Below are 12,632 nucleotides of genomic sequence, written 5' to 3' on the forward strand. Positions count from 1 at the left end.
GGATTGTTTTAGGCAGGGGCGTTTCTAGGGGGGCTAAGGTGGCTAAAGCCCCTGATCTTTTGGTTGTAGCCCCGGATCGAATCTCAGGAGCTACAGCCAAAAGACTAGCTAGCTCTCAGTCCCAACAGTTCCGACATCAGCTTAGCCCTGGGTCTTTTCGAGACCTAGCAACTCCCCTGGTTTTAGGAGCAGTTTACAAAAGGCGGAGTGGTGAAGCATTATTAGTAAGGGAATGGCCTCATCTGAGAAATTCACAAACTGGTAGTGGATAATCTTGTGCAAAGCCTCGTCCCAAACTCAACTGTTTCATGTGGTAGCTGATGAGGCCGAATACTTCTCTCATAATCTGGAGTTGGATCACCAACTTCTTGAGCGCAGCAACAAGGGTACCAGAGGAGGTTGCCTCAGCCTCAAATCATTTTTATCATTGCTTTGACCCCTTTTCCAGCGTGATTGGTGGAGATCTCAACCACAGCCAGGGTTTTGTTATCCACCATGGCAATTATAAAGTTTGGGAATTCTTCCAACCACTCCACCAATTGGGGCCCTCTTTCATACTGCCACTGTAGCTGGAATGGCAGTGGCTTCTAGAGGAATGCTGCACTGGCAGCCGCAGCTGGAGTGTCCGGCAGCACCTTTGGCCCCATGTCTCCTTCCTCCATTGTGAAACCACTAATTAAAGGGTGGTCCCACAGGGATTGCCCCGTTTTCAAAAATACTGGGGAATACTGGAAAACCATTGCAGTGCAGTTTGGCGTGTTATAAGGTCCATTTTCACTGCAGTGTTGCCCTAGTGGTAATATCGAATGTTATTGGCACTAGGACAAACTTTGCCCAGGTGCAACCATGTGGCAAATGTTTTTGCAGTAGGGCAGTTTTTGCCCTAGTTCGTATACCATGACAAACTGCACTTGTCAAGCTGCAATGGTTTTCTAATATGTCAAGTGTTTTTAAGAATGGAGCAAACTTTGACCTAATGCTAATACCTTGCATCTCAACAGACCCATTGGGCCTCATTATGAGATAGGTGGTAAGGGATTACCGGCACCAGTAATCCCTTACCACTCTATTCCGAGGTCCCTTAGCGGGGTCCCTTAACGCCTGGTTTTACCAGGCGTTATGGATGGGACCCGTTAAGGGACTTCAGAGTTAATAATGGTACCGCAAATTGCGGTACCGTTATTAGCTCCATCCCATCCCCATTCCCATTGAGCCCTATGGGGGCTCGAATGGGAATGGGGAATGGTTTCCGGAATGGGGACTTACCGGGTCCTCCAAGGTGCCTATTTTGGGAACCCGGACGCGGAATACGGTAAGGGGGTAGCCATGGTGCTAATAGCACCATGGCCACCTCCTACCTCGTAATGAGGCCCATTGCCTAGTCTTTTGCCATGATGGACCTTAACGGGATTACTTGAAATTGCTCTGCTTTAACCACTGTAACTTTGAAAAGACAGTATTTAATATGGTTTACTTGTTGCCTTTTTTTTTATTTACAGGTGTGGGCGTTGATATTCATTGTTTTTTAAAAGTGAATTTCCTTCCTGGATTGGTATGTTTAACTTCTCTAGTGTTGAAAAGTGAACCAACAAAGAGGGAACCTAGACAATTATCTTATGAAATTAAGTGGTCCATCCCTTTGCAAAAGGTTAAACAGTAGCATGGTTTAGCTCAACATTATGGGATTGTTGATCCCAGCATCCGCAGTGCTTTATAGACACGATTGTTTCCAAGGAACCAGGTAGGAAAGCAGTCCATTTATTTCACAAATTCTTAGCCTCTCTGCTAAGGAGCTGGATCATTGTCCCTGAGGCTGAGCATTTTACTGGTTTTAATACCCCTACATATAAAGATAAACATTGGTCAAACACTGTAAATTGTGCAATTTCAAAATTGTGAAATCGGTCTGCTGAAGATATGTACTGGAAGAACTTTCCTCCAGCTGGACGCAATCTTCCTCACCCTTTATTCTCCTTGTCCATCAGAGTATGTGGCTCACCACTGGAAAGAGGATACATTTTTTGGGTACCAGTACCTGAATGGCGTTGACCCCACACTGATCAAGAGGTGCAACACCATTCCTGAGAACTTCCCAGTCACAGATGAGATGGTGTCCTACAGTCTGGGAGCTTGGACAAGCCTTGAGAAGGAGCTGCAGGTTGGAACACTTTGTTTTAGTGATGCATACCAGAGTGCAGAGACCCTAGCCTTTAATGATGTGCCATGATTTAAGTGAATTGGGGCTCAGCTGCTGTGGGACCAGAAAGTTGTTCTCGAGCTTGCCTCTGCCTTGGCACCAAAGTAAATTAATTGACCTGGTTACTCCTAAGACCATGTTAAAAATCAACGCAAGGTTGACATTGCTGCTCATGTTATGCTGTTATGTTAAATGCTTCTATTGCACAACTAACCAAAAGGTATTAAAGTACTGGGATTTGAAAACGAGGGTTAATGCAGGTCAATTAGTGGATCAGTGTTCCAGCTCTCATCTAGTGTTGCGAGTGGTTCCATTTATGATATCCTGTAATAAACTAAGAATAGTATTTCCTCAAGTGCTCCAGGAAACAACTTGCCCTTGCTTCTACTGCTCCAGTACTTTTTTCCATTCCTTGAAGGATTTGTATGCCCAGGTCACTGTCCTGGGACAGCTTCAATTGCAGACTGTCGTACTGTCCATCTGGAAGGGCAAAGAGGATGCATTTTTTTAATGTTGACTGATGCGGTTCCGTGTGAGCAATAGCTGAAAACAGCGTTCTGAGCTTCGGCGATTCAAATTGCTTCCCTAGCTCATTTACCAAATTTAGGGCATTTCGTAGCAAGGGTCTAGCGTCACATCTTTCTTTCACTACTAAGGTCACACAATGGACACCAGTGTATACATATTAATTTGAAAGCCTTGGCTCCTCGACATGCCCCAGACATGCTGGCAGCTCCCTCAAATGCCATACCTCTGAGGAGAGAAACTGACAATCAAGAATTAGGTTGGCAATAAAAGCACCTGTCATATCTTTAGGTTCATACAAGCCAATAAACTCTTCATGAGGATACATGTCATCTACATAAAAATGACAGATGGTTTCCTCTTCTTTTCCTGAGTCCCATCACCAAAATGGAATAATTGAGCCGCAGTTAATGTCAGCTATGATGGTACAGATTACATATAAATTGATTTAATTCTGTATTGCTGGACTGGTGGTCTTTAGCTGAAGCTGCAATTTTTAAATTTTCATTCCCTTCGCAGCCGCTGAACACTTTTTTTTTTTCAGTAACTCATTGTAATGTCCCTCTAGTTCATGACCTCGTAGTGGCAGTCCTTGTGAGACAAGATGGCACAAAGCATTATAAGCACTTCCTTGAAATATATTGTGCCTGCCTTGACTGATCTTGCAGAGTAGCATCAATGCTTCGTCCATGTAGGGCAGTTTTCCAAGATACATGCTGGTGAGTTTCAGATGACTGAGCTACGCATGTTTCATGTGCCTTCTTCCAGTTGGAAACTCCTACTGAAGAAAATGTTGGCGCACGTCCCTGACAAAGCAAGCAAACACATTTTTTCACTTTTTACAAAAGTGAAATGCAGCACTGCCTTCAAATAAGGGTTGTTGTTTAGTTACTCAAATTCTTTACCAGGCACTTTGAAATGTAAGGCTGCTTTGTCTACAGATTTGTGGTGGTATCTCCTCCAGAAGATGGTTGAAAGGACTTTCCAAAGTAAGGATGAACATCTGCATTAGATGGCCATCTTGAGACTGCTTTTTGGTGTCAAAGAACTAAGGCGTCACCAGCAGTTTGTTGGTTGTGGCTGTGATTCATCTTGGGCTTCTGATTCATGCTCATTGTTGCACTTTGCGCAATTCCTCTTCATGAGGAGCACTAATTGATGCAGTTTTGGTATAATCTGCAGAATCAACGTCCGGTCTTTTAAAAAGGCTTCCTTGGTTGGCTGGCCTCCCCCTTTTCACTTCATCTGGATTCTTTTCAGGTTTGGAGGGACAAAGTGAATTGCTCTGAAATGTAGATGTATAACACAATTTTCATAGCAAACTAGCCACATACACAGTGCTGTCAAAATCGGAATCCCTCAGCAAGTACATTTTAGGATTATAAATCCGTCAAATGTGAGGTGTGGGCAAGCCAATAAATTCACAGGACTTGCCAGAGTGGAGCCGATGGTAGTCTAGCTCGACTCTGGGAGCAGCCAAAGACCCTTTAGGCACCAAGGGGCTTGTCTCCAGTTGTCAACTGGCCCTTTTGTAAAGTTGTGGTATTTATATACAGATTGAGTGACATGGCACTCCTGAAATGGAGCAATCGGTCAGCGTAGTACACATTGGTACTGCATTGGAAGTAATGCAGAAAATGGCTTTTATTGATCATACTGATCAATAAAGGTGGCTTAGCATGTGGCCAATAATCCTCCAAGCCAACAGGACAATAATAAAAAATGCCCTTGAAATCCCAAGCCAGACATTTGAAGTGGGAGTTTGCGGGATTTCATGGTCACACTGCAGCTGAGGGGGGAGAGCGGACAGGGGATATTGGCTGCTTCGTCCTTCCACTAAAGCATACACAGAGCAGATTACGGCTCAGGCCTGTCCTTCTCACTTGGCTCAGCTCCTGTCTCACCTGGGCTTTCCTCTGATGAAGAAAGTCATTGAATGTGCACAAGTGGCTTAACGACTGCTGCAAGCACTCGTTCTGCCCATACCCTTGTACCATGCACGTCATTGGAGCCGTTCAACCTTTTCAAATGAGGCCATGAGCCTCAGGGGAGCCCCAACACATGCCCCCATGTTACGAGTCAACACTCGGCAGTCTTGCAAAACGTCAATGGGTTAACTTCTCTATTTTCATTTGGGGCTTCAAATGTGCACTTTACAGCGCTCCCATTACAAACTGCATTTTCTCTTCCCACGGGATACACAAAAGTGTCATCACCCTATTGCTTTCTAACACTGGTTCATCTCACACTAGTTCCTCTACATCAGCAAAGCACCTGCTCACTGAGCGCCAAAGCTTTGACAATCTACGAAGGAAGGGGCTGCTGGCTTATGGCAATTTGAGCTTGTATGCTGTTAATTGTGCTGACATTTGGGACATGTATATGTGGGCTAATGGCATTAACACAATCCTCTTTAAACAAACTTGCAACAGAGGGCTTTAGAAGTTGCTCTGGGTTCTGCAATTCATAACAGCCCTCAACATGTATGTTCTTTGCAGACATAATTAACATTTTGCCAGTTTTCATATTCATAAAATACCCACTGTCATTCAGGGAGCACATTCAGTTCCTTATTTTTGTGTCTTGTAGGTCGCAATGTGGTCTGAAACAATCATATTAGACTATGTTGTGTCACTCTCCTGAGGTGTACCTCTGCCTCAGATGGTTCTCCCTCGTAGAGCCGCCCCAGGGGCTGCTGTCCCCTTCGGCTATATGGGAGGGGGGGGTGAGGGTCACCTCGGGGGAAGAAGTGAGGACATTGTCAGATTCATCACATCGATTAAGATGAGCTTCAATCCTCAGAGCACTATTTTGCAGAATATGAAGTTTAGCAATGTTACTCAAAACTGTCATACGAGATGAAAATGCAACACAACGTTGGGTAATAAGTGGATGATGAGATTCATGCATTAACCGGGTCTTTCATGGAAAGATTGGAGTCTAAATAAACTAAATGGTTTGACCTTAGGAATAACACAGGAAAACACAACACACAACTGTAAAGTTCTTTTACTGATCTGGAAGCTTAAGTAGCCTTTGAGTGCCCACCAAGAGGAGTTTGGTCTTGGCATCATTGAGAGCCAGACCATTCTGTGCCATCGAACTTTGAATTGTATAAAAGACATTGGGCGTCATTAAAACTCTGCCGGTCTGTAAACACCAGTGCCGGGAAGCCTACCAGAATTTCCAGACCAGCACAGAACGACTCTGCAGGCGGGTGCCATCCCGCCAAGCTCAGACCTGGTGGGCGGAACGGCTCCCACCTGCAGAGTTTCACATAAGCACCGGCACTGTTAACAGTGCCAGAGCTTCTGTGTTCCCCATTCCCGTTGAGTTGAATGGGCCTCAAATGGGAATGGGATTAACAATTCACTGGTGCCTGACCTTCCGCAACTACGGGGTTGTAATCCCCGGTCTTTCCGGCAAGCCAGGCGCTGGTAAATATTGCAAATCTGGCAGCAACCCACCGGTAGCACCGGCAGGGTTATCACCGGACTTGTAATGAGGTCCATCACTCTTGCTAAATCTGAAACGTAGCCACCTGAGTTGAAGCAAAATGTGTTTATCGTCTGCAAAATTAGTATACAGAATGTAATTATCCACTAAATCAAATAATGGCTTAGTAAAAATATTAAAGTGTAGGTGATAAAGAGCCCTGCGGGACCCACACAAAGGTTGGCTGGGGGGTAGAGGGTCATAGCAGACTTGCATAAGACTCTTGCTGACCTGCCAGAGAAATGCACGATCCAGTCAAAAAGGCAGTGGTCTGTACTTTTTTTTTTTAAGTTGCACAGTAGATACCATAAAGCATTGGTACAGCGGATGCATGTTTGCACAGGTAGTATTAAACAGTTTACAGGCCTGTTACAATAAGCATTTTCAATGTTTGTCCTCTGCAACTCTGCTTAGTTATTGGCGGAAACCACCCTATAAATCTTGGTATGTTGATGTGGGGGGAGTAAGCTAGCGTATACATCTTCTTGGTAATTGGCCCATGTCATTTGTTCACCCACTGCTATTGTAGGCAGCGTCCTCTTCCACCTCTTATGGTGTGCTTTAGTAGTCCAATGCGAATAAGCTTTTGTCGCTTTCATTTTAAGTACATAGCCCAATATGCACAGACTGTTCCCAGTCTACATGATGTTCCATCATATCCTCAAGTGCCTTACAAACTCCCCCCTAATATTCGGAGCTTCCCACATGACCACAACATATGTATCGAATCATCTTCCTCGCTCCCACACCTAGGACACTTGTAGTTGCATACATTCTCTTCAGGCAAGCTGGGGTGAGGTGTACTGTTTAGTATTTTAAAGTGGATCAGCCTGAACCTGGAATTAAGCGATGCCTGTTTTGTGAGGCAGCACAGCTGCCACCAGTGAGTCTGTGAGCGGGACCCCGAAGTCCCTCTCCCATTCCTCCCTAACATCAGGTACCTGTATATTTCTCTTGGTTGTCCCGGAAGAGGTAATGTAATTGAGACATGGCTGTGACTCTGGTTCTTGTGGGAATCCGTCCCATGTCACGGTTATTGCTGATCTGAGTTGAAGCTATTGTAGCTTCTGAAGTGGGGTGTCACCTATTTGAAGTTTAATATCCTCCCACGCTCTAAACAGACCATTATGGTACATGTCTCCGAACCGTATGATTCCCGCCAGTCTGTGGATAATGCTGCGTCTGTTGATGGGGGCTAGATAGTGGTCATCCCATATTGGCAATAGTGGGCTGTACATCACAATATTTCGGGGTTGTTGTGTCCGCCTCGCCCATGCTTGCTGTGTGACCAATTTCGGGTCCAGGTGATTGCAGTTAGTTATGACTGCTTCCTGTATTGACTCCGGCAGAGTGCCAGTGTCTAGGTCCTCATTCCATACCGCCATGCTGCGGGGGCAAGTGTCGCTGTACATTCTTTATAGAATTCTGCTCCCAACCCATCAGATCCTTGGGCCTATTTGCTGGGAAGGTCCTTTATTGCTGTTTTTATGTTGTAGTGTTATGGGGGTTTCTAGGGCATTACGTGTGTCCTCAGACAACAGTGTTGTGGGAATTGGGCAAGGTACTCAATCTCATCATCAATGGCCATGCTCTGGAGGGTGGGGGTGGACTATATGCCGCTGTCGAAAAATACTCAACTAACCTCATTCATTTTCATGACTTGCTTCCACATCCTGTCTAGTGATGCATGGGATGGTTGTTACCCCTTTCCGTGCGTACCAGACGTGTCAGGAGTTTGCCTGTTGGTCTGTCGCAGTAGCACAGCCCTCAATCCGCAGCTTCAGATGTTTTCTAGTTGTGTTTTAATTTCTAGGTAATCTGCAGGGATGAGTTGGCTAGGTATTCTGCCTGTAATTGAGCTATGGATTCCTCTTGTCTCTTGAACTCGCGCCTCATATCCAGCAGTAGTCCAAATTTGGAGGACATCGCTATTCCCCGCATATAGACTTTGAATGCCTGCCATAGCTTGGCTTGCTTATCGACTGAGCCTTCATTAGTTTCAAAGAAGTCTGAGATGCTATGCTGGTTCTGAAAACTGGGTCTAGGAGTGAGGTGGATTTAAAGCGCCATTGCGATCTCTGTGGCTCGCTATCTGGAATGTTTATGGTGATTGATATAGGAGAATGATCAGTGTCCTGGGGTGGATCCATGCTTCGGTTACACAGCCCAAGGCCATGCTGTATATTAGCCATAGGTCTATGCAGGAGTGCATATCGTGCACAAAGGAGTAAAAGGTGAGACTTCTGCGCTCCGTGCAATGAGCACCAGACATCCCTTAGGTCGAAGTCAGTAATGTGTATGGAGTGTGCGGGCTGCATTTGTCAGGTATCTGGGAGTGTTTGATGAGCGGTCCAGGTCAGTATTGCGCATGATAAAATCCCCCCCCCCAAGAGTATTTGTGCAATTGGTTATTTAGCACATTTCTGGAACACTTGTTCATAAAATTCGGTGTCATCAATATTGGGACCATAGATGTTCATCAATACTTCTGCATTCCTCAACTTCCCATGTACAAATGTATCTTCCGTGATCGTCCATTTGCGTAGTATAGTGCATAAAGGGGAGCTACTGGTGTATTAGGATCATGACCCCTCTGTCATGACACCTTGTCAAAAAGAGCCTGTATTTTAGCACCAAGCCTTCTCCTTAACAATGGCTTCCTCTGATTTTAATATTGGGCTTCTCAAGTTCTCTTCATATGTTAAAGGGTTCCTTTAAGTTGTATGTGGCGAAACTAATATGCAAGTCAAAATGTTTTTTCTTAGCTTGAGTAATTGAGTCCTGTTTGCCAAGTACTGTAAATTGTTTTTTGGCGCAGCAACTATGTGTCCTGATTAAACCATGCCTGCAAGGTGATTTCAACAGAAGATTCACAAACTCTAGAGGGGGCAGTACTGTTAAGGGCCATAGATCCTTTCTGATCTGTTGCCAAGTCATCCAGTGAAGACATGGTTGATACAATACCAATGGTATCCATAAAAGGGATAAGTGGTGTAATAAGCTTTCACCACAACCTTCATGTTGATAAATGTGATTATAAGCGAGGAGCAGGAAGATTAAAATGAATGGAGTGATCAGACCAAGGCATGCAGGAATCGCAATGCCCTATGAGGAATCCGAGGGCGTCCTCCCTTTCCCCAATATATCCTCCTAGAGGGCTAGGGAAAGGCTCTCTCTCAGATCCTGACCCTGGTGGTGGATATGCAAGGGAGGTTCCCCTGGGTGGAGGAGACTTCGGCAGTGGGGATGAGGCCCCCTTGGGTGAGACGTGGTATGCCCCATTTCACTTTTCTAATTAAGCCAATGTCCCCCGTTATTTGTAGGTTACTACCAGTCCCTTCCATATCTTTCACCAAAATCTCCCATCGACGGCAGTCTGGTACTAGGATGAGGAGACACACCAGAGTCTTGCCTCCCATCTTTAGTGACTTTTACACATAAACATTTTGGTATTAGTACTGGGATGAGGAAGAGATATCAAACACAAAAGACTGTTTTGAACGAAAGCAGTCTAGTCCTTCTCAAACCAATTGATGCCTGGAAATTTAAATGGAGGAAACGACAGCATTAAGACTTGGGTTTCCTCTGAGAAACATGGCTGGACACTGAGGCGGAGACCGGGAGAAGCTGCAGTAGCAGAGACATGGGATCTGGAGACAAGCCAGATCGAGAGACTCGAATGAGCCAAGAGAAGCAGAACCAGTGTTGTGACATGCTGTGGAGCAGAGAAGCTCCCTGGGCATTTGCAGTTGGAGGACGGAGGACAGTGCTTACCTGTGCTCCAGGGAAGGCAGCAGGGTGAGGCAGAGTCCTTTAAAGGGAACCTGAGGCTGTGGAAGGTGGTGCGAAGCAGCAAAAACCAAAGGTTTTCCAGCACCACACGAAAGCCGACGGACACGCAACTGGAAGCCAGTTGAGTACCCGGACGGCAAGGGGATCCAGGGGCTTGTCAATCATATAAAAAAAAGCTAAAACATTGAGCGGATGAAGGGTCTGAGGGGACAGTGAAAAGGCAAACTAGCATAGTCAAGATTGTGATGAACATTGGCAAGAGGCAAACCTGCCTTGCCAAGAGTTAAGCAAGCATTTCCAGATACAAATGAGTATTGCTGAATGAGCTGCATTGTTGAGAAACTGAAAGCTATTTACACAAGTATATTATAAAGCAACTTGGAAAGGGTACCAGATGCTTTGTTCCAGTGAAGTGCAACGGCAGCTAAGTTTCCTAGCAGAACAGTGTACAGGGAAGCCAAAGTTAATTTATTTGAGCAAAGCTACTAAACCACTGAATGGTGGCAAAACTAGCATCACAGGCATTTGTTGAAACTGTGGCATGAAGTAGGCGCACATAAGGTGAAACGTGCGTGACATGTAATCGGTGGACTGTGGTCCAACAACTGCGCCTAGACAGAGTACACCCACCAAAGGGAAGCCACTTTATGATTAAACCAAGGAAAAGTGAACTGAAATTTTTTGAATAACTAACCTGAAGAGCTGGGGAAGGGTCCAACAGAGCTGAGAGATTTTGCAACACTTAAAGACTGGGAAGGGAAACCCATCTTTCATAAAGTGAACTATTTGAACCCAGGGGAAGGGAAACCCCTTTTCCACCCAAGAGCTGGAAGAAGCTCTGAACTTTTTTATTTGTTGGATATTGTAAGGGCCCTATACAGCAAATGGTTTTTCAAGACAAAATAAGGGGGGCACGGGAGAAAGATGACAATGGTCCTACTAGGCCTTGTGACATTCGGATTGTGCAAGTGCAGTAACGAGTGTGGGGGGGGTGGAATGCTGTGCCAAGTGCATAGGCTGGGGTAGGGTAAGGAGAGGGCAAGTTACTAGGGGGTAGGAGGGCGGGGGAAGAGGGCAACGGGCTGGGAGAATGCTAAGGGGAGGCCAGAATGGCAAGTGCCAGAAGTTGCCGGGGGGGAGGGTCCACATGGTAAGTGCGAGGAGGTTGGTGGCCTGGGCAGGAGTGGCCTGGTGCCCTGTATAACTCGGTGCCAGTCACTGAGGTAGAAGGGGGGTGTTAGCAGGGGAGGGTGGGAAGGAAGGAAGGAAGGAAGGAAGGAAGGAAGGAAGGAAGGAAGGAAGGAAGGAAGGAAGGAAGGAAGGAAGGAAGGGACTTGTTTCTTGAACATGGGTAGATCAGGTTCAGGTCTGAGGGACAGGGAGACCATTACATACAGGCTCCTGCAGAGGAGAAATCTACCCCCACTCTACTCGGAATCATCTGAACTGCAAAGAGTTTGAGCTTGAAGACAAGGGGCTCTAACAGGAAGGTATTTAGGGGGAGTTGGATTTAGCTGCATCCCAGGCCCCAGAAAAACTTGTGGATGATGCAGAGGGTCTTGACCTTGATCCTAGCAGGAGCCAGTGGAGAGATGTGGTCTGTGGGCTTGAGGCCAGGGATAAGTCTTGCTGTCCTTTTCTGGATTAGTTGAAAGGGGTTATGTTAGGGGGAATTCCTAGAATGGCTAATTTCCCTTTCCTACCGAGTCCGTCAGCAGCTTTGCTGGATTACTAGGATTTTTTTTTCACCAGGTAAGAGTGAGCCTTTTTTCCCACTCTTTAATCCACAGACCCAGTACACCCCATCTTACATGGAGTATTGGAAAGGGTTAATACTTATCCCTTTTTGTCTGTTTCTCTTGGAGCACTGTTGCTCTCCCTTTTCATCGAGACTTGCCTGGTGGCAGTGGTAACTACCCTATTTTATCTACTGCAGTTAGCCTAAAACAATACCAAGGTTATTTAAGATATCTTGGTAGCCTCGCACTTAAACCTGCTAGACCATATACATTGTTATATGGTTCCGGCTGGGTTTATTTGCCATTTCTTTTGGAAAAGGTCTTTCTCGTGTTTTACTCTGCGCGCCAAACCAGGTTTGGTTCCTTTGTTCACCGTCTTTTTGCAGGCTTCTCTGCGGAAGTGCCTGAAAGTCTGGGTAGGCAGGATGTGAGGGAGGGGTTTTTAGGACCGCTGCCATGGGTTCCCTTGGTAACCCAAGTTGCATTCCGGTTTGATTGGCTAGGTGACGGTCCCGCCAGGACATCACCCTGCTGTGACACCCAGGCTGTGTGAATGGGGAGAAACTGCATAAAAAGCAGGTCTCTGAAGATTTGGTTGTTTCGTTCCAGTGGCAGCCCTGCCTTTCCAATCCCAGATTTCAATGACCGAGGATCCTCCAGGAATCTTCTTCCCCTGAGCTGGTGGGACCAACCAGTTCACCCAAACTGCAAACCAGGACTCCCTCCTCTGGTCGAATTTGCTGTAAAGGGCTACAGTGGGCTGGATAGCAAGGAAGGTCGGACCCTGCTTGGGTTTTAAGGAGCGCACCTTTTATTCGTTGCTTTGCTCTGTTGCTGGCTTCTTCCCTGGGTAGTGCAGGACCCTCCAGTCTTCCTACTTCGTG

General features: G+C 46.0%; 1 protein-coding gene across 1 annotated transcript in view; it reads left to right on the forward strand.

The window, feature by feature from the left end:
• The window catches only part of LOC138568659 (polyunsaturated fatty acid lipoxygenase ALOX15B-like), a 169,513-nt gene that overhangs the window by 122,785 nt on the left and 34,096 nt on the right, over window positions 1–12,632 (forward strand). Inside the window, exon 6 of the mRNA XM_069646449.1 lies at window positions 1,986–2,158. Within this exon, the coding sequence (XP_069502550.1) occupies window positions 1,986–2,158 (173 nt within the window). The remainder of the gene's footprint in view (window positions 1–1,985; window positions 2,159–12,632) is intronic.

The sequence above is a fragment of the Ambystoma mexicanum genome, chromosome 1p, assembly GCF_040938575.1.
Source record: "Ambystoma mexicanum isolate Mex_15411 chromosome 1p, UKY_AmexF1_1, whole genome shotgun sequence".
NCBI classification, from domain to species: domain Eukaryota; kingdom Metazoa; phylum Chordata; class Amphibia; order Caudata; family Ambystomatidae; genus Ambystoma; species Ambystoma mexicanum.